The sequence below is a fragment of the Xenopus laevis genome, chromosome 9_10L (genome assembly GCF_017654675.1).
Source record: "Xenopus laevis strain J_2021 chromosome 9_10L, Xenopus_laevis_v10.1, whole genome shotgun sequence".
Taxonomy (NCBI): Eukaryota; Metazoa; Chordata; class Amphibia; order Anura; family Pipidae; genus Xenopus; species Xenopus laevis.
The window spans coordinates 63983492-64004384 of NC_054387.1; the positions used below are offsets into that span (position 1 = coordinate 63983492).

At 38.9% G+C, this 20893-nt stretch overlaps 1 protein-coding gene across 3 annotated transcripts in view; it reads left to right on the forward strand.

Annotated features, from left to right (window-relative positions):
* Positions 1 to 20893, forward strand: part of thsd7b.L (thrombospondin type 1 domain containing 7B L homeolog) — a 196712-nt gene that overhangs the window by 124776 nt on the left and 51043 nt on the right. For all 3 annotated transcript variants that reach the window (XM_041576036.1, XM_041576037.1, XM_018235749.2), the window contains exons 14-15: positions 17758 to 17952; positions 18481 to 18744. In XM_041576036.1, the coding sequence (XP_041431970.1) occupies positions 17758 to 17952; positions 18481 to 18744 (459 nt within the window). The remainder of the gene's footprint in view (positions 1 to 17757; positions 17953 to 18480; positions 18745 to 20893) is intronic.

Genomic DNA, 20893 nt, shown 5'->3' on the forward strand with positions numbered 1-20893 from the left:
TTGTGCATTTTGTCAGGATGTCATAATTTTCAGTTCAGTACGGTATCAAAATGATGCCTGAGAGTGATTCAAGACGCAAGTCCTTCATGTATATTGATGAGGATCACAGTGGGAAACCTGGAATTAACGCCAGTGTGAAGGGGTCAGTAGCATCAATAGACATTTGTGTGCAAGCCGAGCAGAAGGTGGGACTGATGCACCAGTGCTGGGTGCAACTATTGCAAAGTACAAGTAGATACAATTACCTTAACAAATGTTGTCACTACATGCACCAATTGCGTTCATTTTTAAGCAACCACAATAGTGGTTGTAGAGGTAAGTCAGCCATCATTGCAGGAGCATGTTGGAGCATAAGTATTTGAACAAATCTCATCTACTGTTTATGCACTTTCTATCACATTCATATTAGGTCACCGTTTTGTTGCCTTTACTGCCTGACAAGTCTTAGTTCTTCGGCATAACAAAAGCATGTGTGCTTCCCTTTTGGCTGACACCACTTTAATCAGGGTTGGCTCTAAAATCTAAATATTTATCATTCCAAGCAAAAAAATTAATTAGGCAGCTGCCGCGCAGCAATCAAAACAATTACTTCGCCCCATGAATCATTAAGGAACCATTTATTTCAACAAGTGTCTGTGCAGCAAAAATGATGCATTCCCTTGAGTGGCTTGGAGGGATTAATACTTTTTATTAACCCTTGTTTGTAAATTATGGAAAGATCCGTTATCCGGAGCATTCCGGATACCAGGTCCCATACCTGTACTTTCCTTCTTTCAGATCAGTGATCATTATTTTTATTATTTAATGAGAGACTGTGACTTACCCACTAACTTGGACTTTTGACTTGGAACAAGTAGCCACTTTTATTCATTCATGTACCATAAGTTGCAGAGAAGAACAGCAGAGTTCTTTTTGTTCTAAAATATATACACATGCACTGCACCAATGCCCTTCTGTGTCTCACTCCCTCTGGGCTTTATGATTTTCCTATTTATCTTGATACAAAGGTGCATAGCTGCACAGTCAGCCTAAACCGTTATGCCATCACTCATGTCTTGAGAGTTTGGGAGAAAATAGACCAGTAACATGCTCTGAATTCATCATTTTTGGATTTAGCCAAGTAAATATTTTGCCAGCAACAAACTGAAAATCAAGGGACTGATTTATTAACTATTTTTTAACCAGTAGTTACTGCCTAGTTAGTTGCAGACATTTTTCAAATGATCAGTTTTCTATGCAGTTTTGCAATTAAAATGATGTATTTATTTAGTTTTCAAAGTATTAGCAATTTGTTGCTAATTTAATGAAATTGAAACAACAGCGCTACTGGCTACATTCAGCTGAAATTTTATTTTGTCAGAAAAGGAACGTTTTGTGATGTTGCTCTGCTTGGCACAGACCAGTAATTTTATATTCGGAGAAAAGCAACATCATTAGACTTTTCTTACAAAAATTAATTTTTAGCCAGCTGAAATGCAATATATTAGATATTATAAATAGAATAGTGCATCTAGGCCCCTGGCAGAAGTACTCTTTGAATAACCACTAAGGCATCAGCCCTTAGTGCTCCATGACCTAAATGATCTGACTGAATGTCATTGATTCTGAACTTACGATAATTACAAGGAAGAAAATCTTTATGCTGCAGATTAGGGAGGAGTACAAGAATATAATGCAACCATGTATCCAATGTATTAAATGTATGTTTAGTTTAAAAATATACTGACTTTGTAATGGGAATGCGACTTTCCTGGTAAAAATGCACTTTTCATTTCATTATAATAATCTAATCGTTGTAGTGATTACATTTAACAAGCACTCGAGTCATTTCACGCTTTTAACACTGTTATATAAAATACGACTTAATTAAAGGAGAGATCGGCATGACTAATGAAACTTATTTCTGTGAAGCAAAAGTACATTGTCATTATTCCACTCTTCCCTTACACTATATGTACATCTATACACCCTCACTGTCTGCCACTTATCAGAAACAAGAATATGCAATTTTTCGCATTCTAAAATCAATGGTAAGGCTGAAAAACGAATGAGAAAAAACTAAAGGTAGATAATTGAAAACAGGAATTTTATCTTCCTTTACAAAGCAGAAGATGTGCTCGTTTTAGTTTTTGGATGTAATTGACTCTGCAGCTTTTAAAAGTTGTTCTTTATAGATAAACTAGTGGCAATAATTTATATGATTTTGTCGATCGGAGGATATTGACATCACCAAGTCTTCTCTTGTGATTTGATATGTTGTGTGGGGAAATGGCTCTTTAGGTAGTAGCAGCAGCAGCAGCAGCAACTCCTTTCACACAGACAGTAGACAGTACACAGGTTTCCATCTGATCTCACGTGGGCATTTAACACAGCAGCTTAAACACCAACATAACAGTTCATACCCTTTGGGAAGGCAGTAAACAAAAATAGTCCAGCTGTACTGATAAATGAAAATGTCCTTTTCCCAAAGGTCCCACAGTCTCCCACTGGGGCAATATAAGTCCAGCAAACAAAATTAACTGTTAACTCACAGTCCTTTGGAGATTCCTTGTGCTTTTCTCCTGGAAGCAGCCGCTCCCCAAACACTTAAGGCAGAAGCTGGTAGCCAGTCCTTGCTACCAGATAACTTGTCTCTTTCTTGAAACTTGTGCCCAGCAATAAAAGTCCTTATGCTTTAAACACAGGTAACATGCAGTTACTAAGCAAACTTTTAACACAGCCCTCCAGTAGCTCTCCTTTCTCTCTCTCTCTCTCCAGGGCAGAGAACAGCCTTAATTGAGACCCCACCTTTTTACTCCAGGTGAGGCTAATCACCTCCCTGCTACTCAGAGCCTCATTTTCACATCCCTCTGCACTGCTTCATAGAGAATTCTGGGAGGGATATACTTTCCATCCATGATTTTCCCAATCATGCTACAGTAGCTATTGTGGGATTCAGGCTTATTGAAGAAGGAAATAATTCATTAATAAAAGGCCCAAATGTAATGGACAGTTCTAATATCTGTACGTTCAGTTCTTTTACTTTTTTTTTATATTTTATTTTTTAATAATTTTTCCATATATACAAAAAAGAAAAAAAGAAAACAATTTTAAACAATCAATCCAATATTTTGTTATTCCACAGTCATAATCAACACTGCAAAATTGAATTAATCATATGAAAAAAGGAGGGAAAAAAGGATAAAGGAAAGAAAAAAAGAAAAAAAGGGGAAGAAAGGAAAAAGGATAGATTCAATAAATAAAAGAATTATTACAGACCTGGTAATTAAATTGATGATAGCTGCGGCAAGAAATATGATACCATATACTTGGAATATAAAAAAGCCAATTAATGAGGTGATGTGGGTTAACGATATAGAAGAAATAAGAGGAATAGAAGAAATAATAGCAAAAAAGAGAGGTAAAATAATCAAACATCACAGATTATGGGACTGATGGATGGCTTTCTTAAAAGGGATCCTGTCATCAGAAAACATGTTTTTTTCAAAACGCATCAGTTAATAGTGCTCCTCCAGCAGACTTCTGCACTGAAAACCATTTCTCAAAAGAGCTAACAGATTTTTTTATATTCAATTTTGAAATCTGATATGGGGCTAGACATTTTGTCAATTTCCCAGCTGCCCCTGGTCATGTGACTTATGCGAAATCATGAGAAATGCTTTCTGGCAGGCTGCTGTTTTTCCTGCTCAATGTAACTCGATGTGTCTCAGTGGGACATGGGTTTTTACTATTGAGTGTTGTTCTTAGATCTACCAGGCAGCTGTTATCTTGTGTTAGGGAGCTGCTATCTGGTTACCTTCCCATTGTTCTTTTGTTTGGCTGCTGGGGGGGAAAGGAAGGGGGACGATATCACTCCAATTTGCAGTACAGCAGTAAAGAGTGATTGAAGTTTATCAGAGCACAAGTCACATGACTTGGGGCAGCTGCGAAATTGACAATATATCTAGCCCCATGTCAGATTTAAAAATTGAATATAAAAAAACCTGTTTGCTCTTTTGAGAAATGGATTTCAGTGTAGAATTCTGCTGGAGCAGCACTATTAACTGATTCATTTTGAAAAAAAAATTTTTTTCCCATGACAGTATCCCTTTAAGTAAGATAGGAACATAACTACTGAAGATATAAAAGAGATTAGGTAAAACTTGAATGTAAAAGGATAATGAAATAAATATGATTACAAGTAGTGATCTAGTCTTTTTCCTTTTCATGTTTTTTTGTGGATCTACAGAGCATGAAGGCTGGAGTTAGAGGGTTTTGGAGAAATAGCCCTAGGGAAATGTAAATTACATTGATGAACAATGTCCATCTTTGGCTCTATAGTTGCACAACACAATTTTGTACTGATAGAGTTCCCTAGTTGTGATGAATGGGTCAGAACCCAACCCTTGCTGCTTCTCAATAAGCACCTAAACCAGCTGAATTTCTATTTGACTTTATTACTTTGACCTGACCTGCATCTGATTAATCGTATATGGACAGAATCAAGCATCATAAGGCAGAGGCCAGCACTATACCATCACCAAAGACAAGGAGCCATTCTTGAAGTTTGACCTTCTACCCTCTCAAACTCGCATAAGGACTCTTGGCCCAAACACTTTATTGGCTTAACCTGCTTATAACAATTCCCTTGTAAATTACTGAAGTTAGCTTGCATTTTTGAGTGACATGCACTTTGAGTGACTAAATAAGTCCTAGGAGTGCGTTTTTTTGTATCTATTACATGTTTTTGACCAAAACCCAGGCTCATGCCATTCGGTTGAGAGTGCACCGGATATTTATATATTAAGCAGTGTCAGCAACTGCTGGTGACATAACATATAGAAAACCACCACAGTGCCCCAATTTGTAAGTGCATCTTGGGAGTTATAGAGGCAAAAATGGCTTCATGCCTGCCTTTTGCACCTTCCCCCACAATAATGAATGATGCTGCAAATGCTCATTGTGGTTTATCATCACATTGAATTCCATGTGCAATTTGCAGTTATAGCTCCAGCACAAGCATTTAACAAAGGAAAAATTCCACCCTAAAAAATAATGGGTTTACACAGCAGTACAAATCACTGGAAACTGGCAAGTACAGCAAAGAGCGATGGCACCATTATGTTGCCTTGTAATATATATATTTTATGGCTGCAAAGGAGATAAGTGTGTAAAAGCGCTGTGTCTATAAATACCCAGCAGGAACAATGATACCGTGCTTCTGTGTAGTCAGAACTGCCGAATGGGCAACTAAAATAAAAATCTATTTTTTGTCATTGTTCTTAATGTAATATTACAGCTCAGCATAATTATAGCTCTGTATCACTTGAATTTGTAGTAATTTGACTTCACACAAGTGGTACTTTCCCTCTTTTCTGTACATTTTTTCCCTTTGTGGCACCACTGCAAAATAATTCACCCCTTAGTCTTTCAATACCACTTAAATGTATGACAGAGCTGGCACCGAAATATTCTATTTTACTTTTGTTTCTATTAGTATATGTGGAAATATGAAATTATAGTTTGCTTCACAATGTGAAAGCACATTGTTTCTCTTCCATTAATTGTCACAATAACTAAGCCTTTTCCATATGAAATTAAAAAAATCTTTTATGTGGACACAACCTTCTAATTATTAGAACTGGCTATTTAAGCCACAGTTGTCAATGGCATCACAGGTGGCACTACTTCATACAACGGCATATTTCCCAAGTCCATGCTTCTTACTTTGTGGCAACAGTTTGGGGAAGGCTCTCTACTGTTTCAGTTTTCAATAATGCCCCATTTACAAAGTGTTGTTCGGATGGGAGCCTGTGGAATAAACTGAACAGGACTTAGGCTAATTGAACCTATGGGGGCCTGCACTCATGGGGACCCCACACAGTGGAATATGTCCTAAAGCTGTCTGCCTCTTCCATAGTGCTCATCACTGTTATTTCACTCCCCACATTATATAAATTGCACCTGCATGGAGATGAGAGGCTTGGGGGACCACTAATGATAAAGTCTGTGCAAGACTTGAGGCTGGGGGATGTCACTATATCTGTCATGAAATGCTTGGGAAAGAACAAAGAAATTCACTGGCACACAAATGCAGTTCCAAGCAGGCCCTGTGTTTATTACGTTTCGGGGTATTAACCCCTTTGTCAAGCACGGCCATATACTCTACATGAAAGTGCTTGAAGGCCACAGCATGTCATGAAATGTGTGGGGGCTAGACTATTCCATTAAATGCTGGGCCCCAATGGAACAAGAGAGACAGATGGACAGACAGAATTATGGTACCATTTGCCAGGCAGCAACAACCTGTCAAGTGCGCCTAACCAAAATTGTCCAAATTGATGATAGCGATAATTGATAGGACTGGCCCTGAATTGGAACCACAGTGTGAACCTGGTCTGATCACCCAACATCAGTGCCCAGCCTCTTATTTATTAATAGGAGGAAATCCCACAAACTTTTAAGTATCTGTTGGGAACCTTTCCAGGAGTATAGCGTGTAAAAGCTGTTTTAACAACAAATAGAGGCAGGTCTGTATTTAACATACCCAAGGACCCTTGCCTATGGAGGCAGCTTTAGCCCGGCAGCCCTCATGTCCCCAGCCTGTCTGGTGGGGTAGCTAAGGGGAAGATGGAAGGTATCCTATTCTTTAAATTATTTCCCACTCAGTGCATGAACATTACCAGTATTGGATCAGCTATCTAGAAATCCGTTATCCAAAAAGCTCCAAATTATGGCATGGCTGTCTCCCGTAGACTCCATTTAATCCAAATAATCCATATTTTAAAAAATTATTTCCTTTTTCTCTGTAATAATGAAACTGTTCCTTGTACTTGATCCAAACTAAGATTTACTCAATCCTCATTGGAAGCAAACCCAGCCTATTGGGTTTATTTATGTTTTATTGATTTTCTAGTAGACTTAAGGTATGAAGATCCAAATTATGGAAAGATCCGTTATCTGGAAAACCTCAGATCCAGAGCATTCTGTATAACAAGTCTCATACCTGTATTGCGAAATGGGTGTCTGGCAGTGATGTGTCAGCGCTGGCTCTTCATAGAGGGTCATCTCTCTATCACTGCCTTTGGTTTTGGAATGAAATATTTTACAGGGAGATGTCCACATATTTTTGGCCATATAGTATAATACTCTATAGAAAACAGTCGATATAATTTTAATTAAACCTATTTAATAGCTGCTGTGCATATTGTAGGGCTAATGTATGCCAACCACAAAAATGTTCAGAATTTCTCTATAATTTACACTAGTATGTGAGTTTCTAAAGATGTTATTGCTGAATTGGTTTGCTTTTTCAACTGGAAATTAAATGTAAAAACCAGTTATGTAATGAATATTGTTCTTGAATCTGTCAGGGTACCCCAGTTCCAGTTATATGAAATCTGCTCTTTAATTATAATGTGTATGTCAAACACTTTTACCAGAAAAGGCCTCACTTATCATATATTACTCCCTGTTATCACGCTTAAATAAACCCCTTTTATTGCAAATGACGGTGATGACAGTGTGTTTTGCTGTGGTTTATGGAAGTTGGTCTTTAAATCTGTCAGTATTTATGGATACTGATGGAGCACGAGGTGTACAGAATGTGTTAGACTGTGACAATGGCTTCCAGGCACGATAATCACACCTTTAGCATGAAAATGACATTTAAAAGGGAGCTTCTGTGCACCAGCATTGTGTTTCAACAAAGGCCTCCCATCCTCCCTCCTAGTGCACATTTTGTCAGAATAACAATCATGCCTTCTCTATCTGTCCTCATTCTGTAAATCCTTTCTCTGCAAAGCCTCCCCTATAAGTTATTCACATCTAAACTGAAACACATACATTGAAAACACCTTTGGTTTAAAGAAGTCTGTATAATAAGCCGTGTCTCCCAGGCTGTTGCCCCATCCAGTGGGGTTACTATGGGGTTGTGATGTCACCTGGGTCTGCTTCCCCTTAGGTCCCACAGGAGACGTGATGGTATCTCATTGTGGGTGAAAAAACAGTCATTTTTGTTTTTGTTCAAAGGAGCATGGGCACCCTTCAGGGGTCTTGTGTGCACAGTCTGCAGTTTAATATTGTCAGTTCCTGAAATGGCTTACGAACAATTATAATTTCAGTTGCTATTCACTAGGAAATAAATAACCTCTATGTATAACCTGCTACAATTGGCAGTTACTGGTCCCCAATTGGATATAAGTCTAACATAAATCTTGTTGCGCACCTGAGATTCTGCAACCTTATTAAACTCTGTGTTAACCAAACTCAATGATCCACAACCAACGAGTTTTAGTAATCTTGTTGGCATTAGTTCTACCTTTCTTCTTCTAACAATTACCCTGGCAACTTTCTCTACACAACACCAACTTTTCTGTATTGCTGCATTACCTCACACAATATAAAACCCCAAAACTGGTTAAGCCTTGGGTACACTCCCCACAACACACACAACTTTATAATAATTTATAAATTCCTTAGTGAAACGTAGAACTGGAAGCATTATTTAAAAAAAACTCTCTAACATCAACTCCCAGCAACCTCAAAAAGTCACTGCCAGTGACCGAGGCACAACGCTTCATAAATAAATGAAATGGCTCTTGCAGTTTTAATATATCTATGAGCTGGCACAATCCTCGGAACAATGTTTTAATACCATGTTTCAAAAGTAACAACATTCACCTTGGAAGAAAAGTCTCGGGTGATTACTTCAGGAACTGGGATTTCAAGACACAAAATTTACTGCTGAGAATCTTCTGCTCGAGCTCCAGCAAGTCACAAGTTTTCCCCCAGTGCCAATCAATCTGGGGGGCTGACAAGAGCAGGATGTAGGGATGTAAAATGTGAAATCAGCGAAAAATAGAAGGTGTAGAAATAAATGTGTGGATTCTGGCTGGATACTCTCTTGCCTTTGCTCCGTATGTGATAACATGTCTCACCATGAACTCAGTGCTATTTCATGATGTGATCCATCTTCTCTTAAGGGATCACTGCTGCATGTGACTACATACTTCAGCTGGGCCCTTGGACAAGTCATGGAAGAAGGGTTTTCAATCTTCATGCTGAACTAAAACTTTGGCACAATATCACTATTCAACTAATTTGAGGGGCATTCCACATTTGTTTAAGGGTGGGCTCATGCCTAGGGCATTAGAGGATGAGGTGCTAGCGAAGTTTCGATAGGCGGAAATGAACACTGGTGTCCAGCTGCTGAGACGCAACTTTGCATTTTAGTGAATTAGCATAGTGGTAATTAATTTGTGCCTGGCAAAGTGTTGCTAAGTAGTGATGGGCGAATTTAATTTGCGCGTTTCGCCGCCAGCGAATAAATTCGCGAAACGCCCGCCAAAAAACGGGCGCCGGCGTCAAAAACGGGCGCCGGCGTCAAAAACGAGACGCCGGCGCTGTTTCGCAAATTTTTCGCCATTTTGCGAATTTCGCAAATTTGTCGGCGAAACGGCGCAAATTCGCCCATCACTATTGCTAAGTGTTGCGAAGCAGTCGCTGGTGAAAATTCGTCCTGTAGTGAATTTGCCCCAGTGCGTGAAATCTTTTTTCCCATAAAAAGGATCAATGCACCAAGTCCTAAAGCCTGGAGGAATAGAACTTTAATTTGAAGCAGTGTAAATGGTTCTTCATGGTGAGGGCAATGAAGTTATGGAATGCACTGCCAGATGATATAGTGATGGCAGATTCTATTGATGCCTTTAATAGTGGCTTTGATGATTTCTTGAACAAGCATAATATCAAAAGCTATTGTGATGGGCGAAACGCATTGCGTGATGTTGCGAAACGCATTGAAATCAATGGGCGTCTGAATAATTTTGACGCGCGACAATTTTTATACACGCGCCCAAAATTTTTTGACTCTGCGGATTTATCAATGGGAAATTTTCCCTGCAGTTTCGTGAATTTATTCGCCGGTGGCGGAAACGTGGAAATTCGCTGCGATTTCGCGCCTGCCAAATTTATTTGCCAACTACTAATTGTGATACTAAAAAAAAAACAAGAAAAATAGATATTGATATATATATAGTTTATATATAGGAGTTTACAGGTAGGTTGGTATGAGGGTGTGTGTATATATATATATATATATATATATATATATATATATATATATATATATATATATATATATATATTTATATATTTGACAAAGGCTGAGATGCAACCGAAACATTCATTTCTTAAATAAATAGTTTATACTTTTGGATAAGACCTGTGAGTGTGGCTTCTTCATTGGAGGGTTATATATATATATATATATATACATACACACATACATGCACTGGACTTCAACTTTGTAACTATAACCATTTCACTGAAAGGGCTAACCAGTAAATCTACTAGGGACTTCTGCCTTGTCCTCAGTAATGGTAAATGGCTCGCTGCCATGTTCAGCCAGGTATTGCATAATATTACATGAGCTTCTAATTAATGAGCTAATAATTAATGCCTAGTATGGAGGTAATGGTGAATGACATTCCCGTTTATAAGGTCCATAGGGGTTAAAATAACTCCATCTTGACAAAAAATGGTTCCATGTTAAACAGTGACTAGTGGAGAAGGCTGTCACATCTCAAAGAATAATACAGTTATTTGGGATTTACTTAGGAGGCCTCTGTTCCAAGCATGGGGTAAAAAGAACTTGTCGGACTCACAACCTATAGGGCTCACTGATGTACTGTACAAGTCAGCGATATCCCCTTAAAAGTGGTGCAGGTGGCCAACCAGTAGTTCTCCTCTTGAGCATTTGTGATTTGTTGTGTATGAATGTGTTGCACAAAGAGTGTTACCTTACAGTATTATGTCTGGTTTAGGAATTATTGGTTAGTTTTGGTGACTTCTGATCTCTGGTCTAACACATGGTTTGCATATTCCAACATTACCCTCATTGCAGAATGCCTTAGAATGATATTATTACAGAGTGAGTGTACTGGCACATGTGAAGCATTGGACTTATGTCAATAAATGGACAAATTCTTATCAATTATCACATGTAATTATGCCAATTAGAAGAGAGAGGCGATATAAGTGATGAATAGTTGAATACAAATCTCTTGAAAATACAATGCATATAATTAGTTTATCCAAATTTTCTATGCAGTGTTGCCAAAAACTGATACAATTCAGATTATTTTTCTGTGTAATTACAGTTGAGATTCTGTCACTCTAATAATGAAATAGTCTGTGAAGACTCTAACAAGTGCAGTTATAAGCGGTGGGCAGATTGCGGAGGGGGTTCCGTCATTATAGGTTACAGACACTTCTCTTGCACAGCATTCCATTTCTGAGGCTATATACTTAGCCCTTAGATAATGTATAATCCTGTTTAACTTTTTTTGCCAGCTGAAAACGTGTCGCAAAGTCACTTCCAGAGTGTATTATTTAAAATGTGAAATTTCTTTTAGAAGTTTTGACTTTTCATTGAAGTGATTCTTTGTTCGTGAGATCTATTCTTCTTTTTTTCTCCCTGGCTGAAGAAAATTGCTTTTTAAAATCAAGGGCTTTGTTCTCTACAGTGTAAAGTGAAATGTATAAAACTTCAGACTCTTTGTGGTTTTTATTCGGACTAGTTTTAAGGTTGACTCAGTTACAGTACTTCTCTGTACCAATGCCTCCCCTGGAGTTCAAGTTCTCCATCACTAGATCATGTTCCCTTTATGCCTTTATCCCATGCCAGCTGCAGTCATACCAGTGTGTGTGTCACTTGTTTACTTGCACAACCTACAGAAGCCTGTTTATCTACTATGTTCATCAACGCCCTTTGCAACCCAATTGCAGAAGCTCCTGGCTGCCTCCAACACTGTTATACCTATTCTCGGTTTTGGAAAATCTTAGCATTGGTCCAGTTTGGGAGATAACCCTAAAGGGACAGTTTATTGTTGTCATGTTCCATTAATTTATGTAGCACATTTTTTGGTTGTCTATGGCGAATAAATCTAGCGAGACAATCAGTAAGTAAAATGAGATGGCCAAGGCAAGCAAGGCACCATACGATTAATTACTTAAGTGGTGATTTACTAAACCACCTGCAAATGTTGGTGCTCTAAAATGGACACAATGTAGAGTGCATATTGAAACAGTTCATTAAGGTACTTGGGTCAAAACATGCTCCTGCATTTCAATACGGTTTCCATGTGGCGTCCATCCTGTAGAGGGCTTCATCAATAAGCACATCTTGAAGACAATTTGCTTTGAAAGGCAAGCAATCAGACACAATTGCGATGTACGCAACCCAGAGCCTCGATTATGCTATAATTATAGGGAGAAATGATGCATAATGGGTGAAAACATGGTGAATTGTGCCTGGAAGTGCACTTTCAATTGTGTTTGGACGCAACCCCTTCAGTTAATAAACAGGGATGTGACTCCCATTCACTGGGAATTCAAATCCCTAAGTATAAATGATGGGAATAGCAGCTTTCTAGAGCTGGAAGGACATCTTACATCCCTATAGTAGGTAACAAATGTGTCATGTCTCAAAAAAATGAAGAAGTAATTCAGCTACTTAACTTCTAATGGGAGGTAAGGAACTTGTGAAAAGCTTTTAATAAATGTCATTAAAAAATAATTTCTGTCATTTTTGCAGAAGACATGGATGAATGCTCAAAGCCTTGAACTTTGCCATCCACATAAGAGCTTGACTACCCATCCAAAGAAAAGTTAATGTGTGCTGACACTATGGTTTCCCTCTAGAGAGAGTCAATAATAGAAGCAATTCAGACATATCTCTGTGATCCCATGAGAACTGTGCAGGTTTCCAGGCTGGAACACTCTGTATCAGTCTGGATTATCCTGATTCACGATGAAAGGAACCAGCATGGGGCCAGACTGTAGACATAGAAGACTGGGCAATTATTGTATTTCCTGAAATGTGTACAAAACTGTTTTCTTCAAGAAGAGTTTAAAGCCTATTACAATGCTGCAAAACAGTCATCGGGAAATGCAGTACAGTGCAGGAAAAATGTCACATTGTGAAATATCAGCCTAGTCTTGACAAAATTCCAGTCCAAACCAGGTGTTGGATTCTCCTATTAATTAATGCACTTTTAAAAGTTATGAAATGTATAGCCTTCCCTCTTGTACATTGTAGATATGTGGTGAATCTAGAAGTCATCAATTTGTGGGTCTGTTGGGAGTGGCCTTCCTCTTAATTGCATCCCTAATATCAGCAAAATAGTGTTAAATAAAGGCCCGGATTTGTGGCAAGACCACAAAGGCGTGGGCCTAGGGCTGCAGAAATTCAAGGGTGGCATGCCGCCCAGACGCATTAAAGTCAGTTGCGCACGCACAACTTCATACATTCAAGATATGCATATACGGGGAAGCAGAAGGGGAGGCGGAAGCGAAAGATGCGGAGGGGGAAGCAGAAGAGAAGCTGGACGGGGAGGCGAGAGAGACGCTGAGGGGGAAGGGAGATGCGAAGGGGGAAGCAGTATGGGAGGCGAAGGGAGAGAGACGCGGAGGGGGAAGCAGAAGGGGAGGCGGAGGGGAGAGAGACACGGAGGGGGAAGCAGAAGCTGATGAGGAAGCAGAAGGGGAGGCGGACGGTGAGGGGAGACAAATGCTCCCATTGGGTGCCCCTGACAGTGGCTTAGTGGGTATCGGTGTCTCGGTGCCGGTGATGACATCACACATCTGGCACAGAAATTATCGGTTTTAATGCCGAATATAGGATTTACTGAGAATTTTCCTGGGTGTTCCTAAATTTATATTAACCTATTTCCTGGACTTTTGACCTTGCCTGAATCTGTGACTTTGATTCTATTCTGCCTGCCTATTTAACATTTGCCTGGATATTGACTACGTTTACTCTTGATCCCTTTTTGACTTTTGCCCGAGGCTTCCTCCTTGATCCGGACTTCTCACGCTGGGAGCCGATAGGCTCCCTGACAGCTATAAAATATACAGTGTTCAGGGGTGCTGCTGCCATGAGGTGAGTTGAGAAACTCATCTCAGGCGGCAGCAGCAGCAGCCAGCAAGTTAATAAAGGCGATAAAAAGCCACTCCTGATAACTTCAAAAGCCAAAATTCAGATTTGCTATTTTTAAATTGTAGTTTTGGCTCTTCAGTCTGCACTAGTGATGTGCCCCCCTCTTGCCCCACTTTCTGATGCTATAAAGTTGTCAACTTGTTTGTATTAATTATCTTATCTTTCAAAGAACTCTCCATTCAACTCCATTCAGCATGACTGCTGAGTGCTATCCTTATAGATTGCCACAGGGCAAGTGCTAATGTTAAGACCTTCATTTATGAAACTGTCAGTTCTCCCTGACATTCACAGCTGACATGTGAGTGACACATAAGTTAGAGGCCAGGAGTAGGGATATCTATGTGCCTGCCACTCATGAATACAGTACTGTCCAATGCAACCTGTCATTACTTTTTCTGTAAAGGCAATATAAACTTGTATATACAAGTCATGTTTGCATGAGTCTATAGCCTTAATCTTAATTAAAACAGCAAAGAAAGACTAAGCATTCACAATGATGATAACCACAGGAGGTCTTGTGAAAAAGAATAGCTGAGAACCAGTTTGTAGACATTGGAAAATGCATCTCTGCATCCTCATCTGCTACTGCAGTTTGTCTGTAGCCACAGCTATCGGCACTTATAGAATATGCTGTCTATAAATTATGTATGAGGAGTCCGTAATGCAAAATTTATTTTTTATTTATTAACACACCAGGGATTCCCAAAACCAGTCTTCAGCCTCTCTCAACATTGCCCATCTTTTAGTAAATTTCTTGTAATATATCTCTCCCAACAATTTTTTTTATTTAATTGTGCTGTTTTTAAGCACCTTCTGTAATCCCTCTACACGGTTACCTACCCACCTACTCACCCAACCATGCTGCATTTTCAAGAAAACATGTTCTGTTGCTGGGGAACAGGTCCTGAGGATTTGCATTGAGAATGCAGAGCTAGATACTAAATACATTTGCTGTTTTATTTGCAAGAGTGTATCCTCTCAGATGTGCCACAGATATCAAAAGCTTATGACGTGCAATAAAAAGAGAAATATGTGATATACATATAAAACAGCAATGTGCTTGCAGAGACCATAGTTAAATTAATATTGAGATAGTGTTGGCCTACAGGTTATTCAATTATCAAGGTTTTCAGCTTGTGTTCTGTAATGATAACCCCCTCCATGAAGATAAGCTTGTAGCTGTTTAGGCAGCCTTATTTTATAACAGTCTTTTAGCACCTGTCAACCAGACTGGTTTAGTATACTGTATGGGTCAGGACTCTTTTATCTCCTGAAATGTTGTATGGAAAGCAACCTATAAAGCTCATTAATTCAGTTTAAACATTCAGTTAAATGTTACAGGCAGCAAATGAAAGATATTCATATTGACTTTTGACTGATGGCAAGAGTCACCCTGATCAAAGCCAGTCTCACTCGATGGACATTTTGATATTCAGTTTTAGCTTTGCTCCTGGGCATGTCCTTCTAACCTAAGACTCAATTGTCAATTAATGGTAATTTTTAACCTTTTAATTTATATGCTCAGGTCTCCTGAGCAATACTTGGAAATTGTAGCTGTCCCAAGCACTGTACCTGGAGACAAAGCCAGTGTGATTGAAGCTACGTAATGTCAAGTTGACGTGCAATCACTTTCCATGATGTCCCCCTCGAACCCTTGCACGCCACCTATTTCAAACATTGAGTAATTTTTATTCTACATTCACAAAATAATTCTCTTACTCAAAATATCATGCTAATTCCCTAAATTACCTGTTGTTTCACGATTGGCAGGTTAGTTGACATTATTTATACTTGTCAAAAGGGTGCTCTAATGCTGCCCCAACGTAGATTTGCCTCAACTCACACTCTGTTGTCTTGCCAAGTTATACTTGTGCAGGTGCAGAATCAGATGGAATGGAAACACAGGATGAAAAAACAAACAAACTGAAACATGTTGAAGTATTTAGGGGTCACTATTTATTAAGGTGCAAAAATGAATTTATGCAGAAACAAAGGGGGGAAATTTACATATTGTTTCCTAGTTTTTCGAAGTTGTATTTTGACAATTTGCAGTATTACAATTTCTACAAAAATACTTTACTGAAGCTGGTATATTTGACCCTTCTGGACGACAGACTACATTCTCCATAATACCCTTTCCGGAAACACCTGCAATAACTTGCTTAAATGAAGTAGATGTCTGCTTAGTTGAGATTGACCTCAAGTGAGGCAGGTTGATATTGAACTCTGAGTTTATCATCTTCTAATACAAAAAGAAAGCAGTTGTTTCACTAAAGGCAAAGCTCATCTCATTGCATTGGCTCTGGGGTGATGACAAATACTCTAACAAATACACAATACTGGAAATTTAAAGCTCTTCTGGTGAACTTTGTGGTTGTATCTATTTTGAATCATGTGGCATTCATACTTATACATACTTATATATCAATAAAAAAACTATTTGACTTTTACCAATCATGACTGTCCTTGGTTCACCTGGGTTGGATTGCATTCCTATACTGTGTTTTGTTAACTGGATCATCTTGATAAACAGATCTCACTTTCACAGCGGCATCCAGAGAACTCAATGTTCACAATAATAATGCAGTTGCTCACCCACTTACCAATTATTAGGTACGATTTATCAAAACTCTGTACAAATGAAAAAAGAAAGACCAAGATTCATCAAAGGATTTTCTGCAAGGTGCTAAGCAGAAGATAAATCAAGTACCATAAATAAATTGCCTTTAGATTTTTTTCCTCTTTTCCCTATTATTTCATGAAGTTAGTTTGCTTTTCTTCTGCATTAAAACTAGGCAAGACTGTGCCTCTGTCATGTTTTAATAAGCAGACCAATCAATCAGAGAGTAAAACTGGCAAAGGTCTTAAACTAATAGGCATCTTAGAATTTATTTTGTCAGTAGCAGTTAACTGTTATTTTCTAAAGTTGTATAGAAAGGCTCATTTTATTGATAAAGTAAACCATTCAGTCCATGACCTCTACTCAGCGCACTGGATCTGGATCCCATAGCCATGCCTCAGAGAAGGTTTTTATTTTTTTAAATCTAATTCTGGAGAAGAAATTTCACTTTTCTTTTAACTTTTGAGATTAATATATCTTTGCAGCAAAAGCCAAACAGCTTTATCCTCTAAGAGTTCTATGGTTACATATAGCAGAAGCAGGAGGGCAGATTTATTACTCAAATTCATTTGCAGAAAACAACTCAATTGCAACAAAAATCGCAACATTCCTTATTTTTTTAGCTGTCAAATCTTTTCAATCAAATTCTGAATTTGGAAAACTGACTGGAGGAAAAGTGACCTTGAATTTTAATAAGATTGCCAGTATTTGTTATGATAGTACAGGTATACACTCTGTTATACAGAACTAGGTCACGAGGAACCTATTCCTACTGAAAAGTACCATTACCTTAGGGCAATGGTGCCCCACCATGGGAGGCCCAAACCAGGGGAAGGGGGGGGCACAACATGAGGGTGATATTATGGAAAAATTACTATTAAAACCTTGTTTTTCCTTATATGTAACAAAAAGTATCCTTACCTTAAATTAAACCATTCAGCCCATGATTTCTAAGGCACAGCCTTAAAACTACTAAAGTTATAGTAAGGGTCACAAACTGTATTGGACTGAAAGATGAACAGCAGCACAACCCCAATTAGGGGCATTATTAGGTATTGTATTGGTTTTTACACTAGACCTAGAGAATATGAGTATACAGGCCAAAGGACATCCATCACATCTTCAACTAAATTATCTTATTTAAAATTTTGCTTTCCAGAGGTAACGTGCATTTCTGACAATGGCCGCCCTGTGGATGTGACTTCATGCTTGAAATGGGCAGGGCCAATGCCTCATTTGGTACAAGAGTGCTACATACCTTGCAAAGATGACTGCACCTTCACCCCATGGTCTAAATTTACTCCTTGTTCCACTGATTGTACATTATCACGAACAAGGAAGCGATCAGTCACAGGTATGTTTTGCGATGATGTTGAGGGTGAGATGGTGATATTTAGGGACTGAGATTGTAATGCTGTTTGGGTTTGAATTTGAAACCTGGACAGGCAGTTTTTTGACTGCAAAGCACCCGGAAAAACAGACTGTCCAGGTCAAAACCAGACAGACGCCTACCCTAAGGAGCCTAGGAGGCATGGCATGATGTTATTGTGAGTGTTGCTAGTCAAACAGGTCCATAATGGAACTCACCATAACAAAGACAACTCATTTGGTTTTCTCTTAGACTGTAGAGAGGGGTACCTTAAAACGATGGATTCAGGCATTGTTGAGCAAGAATATCCCCCTAACACTGTTTGTAATGATTCTATAAAACTATGCCAACATGGGTATTTCTGTCAAGCAAGTTTAATGCAGCATCAACAGGCATTTGGAATTTTAAATAAGCAAATTGGCATTTAGTTCCCATTTAAACAGGAACATATCTTAAAAGGTTGCATTTCCCCCTAACCTATACTATTATAAATTGTGCTTTTTTTTGTAACAGGAAGGAGCAAGAAGAGGGAAAAATGTCAAAACTCTGAGGTTTATCCACTGTTTGAATCAGAGATGTGTCCCTGTGAAACGTTCCAATCTCATCCATATGGGAACTGGTCAGACTGCATCATACCAAAAGCGGAGAGACAGCAGCCATTAGGAACGAATAAGGCAGGAGCTGTCTGGCAGTGTGGAGAAGGAATGCACTTCAGAGCCAATGCCTGTTATGATTTAGGTGGCAGAATAGTGGACCCATCTCTCTGTGGTAGTTCCGGTAAGCTGTGAGCATAATTTTAAGCTTCAAGATGTCTTACCTTTGGAAATCTCCTTTTACATATCTCTGGCCCTGGTTAGGTATATATTATACAAAATGTCTTCCTATAGCGTATAGACCAGGGTTCCATCCCCAACCTTTTTTACCCGTGAGCCACTTTCAAACATAAAAAGATTTGGGGAGCATCACAAGCATGAATAATGTTCCTGGGAATGCCAAATATGGGCTGTGATTGGCTATTTTGTTTCCCCTATATGCACTGGCAGCCAACAGGAAGTGCTACTTGGCAGTATATTAGTTTTTATGTGACTCCAAGCCTGAATTCAAAAATAAGCACCTCCTTTGAGGCCACTGAGAGAAACATCCAAGGTGGTTGGTGACTGGTTGGGGGATCACTGGTATAGACAGTGTCTCATAACCAATTAGTCACGAAGAACCCTCAGTATCTTGCTTGGACAGTTTGGTACACATTGGGTTCCACTCTCTCAACTCTAATTGGTGACAGAGACTCCCCAGTCCCTGCCTGTGTCTTTTATGGACAATATAATACACACTGGGTGCCAATCGGTTAAGCCCAGTTGGGTTGATTCATTTGTTTGCCTATGCAGAATTAATGGGAGAGGACTATATCAACAGGGAGAATTTACAAAGCTGTTGCCTTGCAGATGCCTGGTAACATAATAAAGGCCCCAAGGCAGCAATTCTACTTGCTGTACTACCATGCTGCTGTACCCAGCGATTAGGCCTGTAACAGGACATAGCACTTACACATTGTAATTCAATGCTTAAAAAACTATTTAAATGTTTTTATTATAAGTGTTTACCATGAAATGATCAGACCCTTTATTTGTACATACAGATTTTATATCATATTGTTCTTTTTTTACTCTGGATCCATGCTGTTGTGCAGTCCCTACTATTTTCTGTAGTAAGTCGTATCTTCATCTAAACAAGCAAGCAATTTTCTGTTTATTTGACAGTTGCTTCTCTGTGTTTGGTGCTGATCAGATTATTCAGCGATGCTCTGCTGCTTATTATTAACTATCTTGTTTCTTTGCACAGTAACTGCAGTTCTATAATACTTTAGATAAGCACATTTAAACTCTGGGCTTGGTTGAGTCCTTTCCCATTATAAAATGCGAGCAGATTCAGCTTATTAAAGATAATATTATCATGTAGGTATAAGCAGGATGATGCATGGCTGATGAGAGATAAAATGTGTCTCTGTATTTTATGGAACACGCACAATAAACAGATGGTGATCAGTTTTAAAGAGACAGTATCACATTCCCTGCAGAGTTTGGTGACATCAAGGAAAAACACAGTATAATGAAAAATAATATTATCTATAGTATCGAAACCTGCTACATCCCAACAGTGTAATGGGAAACCAAGCCCATTCTCCATTTGCTTCATTTTAACTATACCACTCCAAGTTCCTTTTAGGTTGAGCCCTTGATCTGTGGCCAGACGAAAGGAGTGGAACAAGACTCAGCTATGTCTATATAAAATATTGCTAGAAGTTAGCCTTCAGCTTTGGGTGGGATGCTGGTAGTTAATGGTAGATAGTATAATGGTAGCTAGAGGACACCAATTACCAATTTATGCAGTATAGTAGGGCAGTGGTTCTTAATTGGTTAGGCTCAGAGCCTTGGCTGGGAGGTGTTCAGACAGAAGACCAGTTCAGGTGAGATTAGGCTAAAATGCTTAATTTTGATCCCTCATACTCCTGGAAGCACAGCTTTAAGGTCAGGTATATGTGTGTGTGGGGGGGGAGGGGAAACACTTATTTGCTTCTTAGTCTTTGGAACTGAGTGGCTGAACAATGTTGCCCATAACCTTGGGTCCTGGTCAAATGCAGGACTTCAAAAGGGGAACAAAAAACTCTGAAAACATCTATGGTAAATCAAATAGACCTTCTTAAAGAGTTGAGCCTTTTTACAGTGCTGGTTTGGAGAGAGTCTGATGAATTCTGCTACTAATATATATTGTTTTTGTTATTTGAAGCAAGACTAATGTTGCTTTGGTCACTCTTTCTTCAAGAGAACGTGGGCTACATTTCACATCCCTTATACTCAAAGAATAGCCCTTACTTACAGTATTTTGGAGATTTGTGGTGGTCTGCCAGGGTAGTGCAATTAACTCAAAA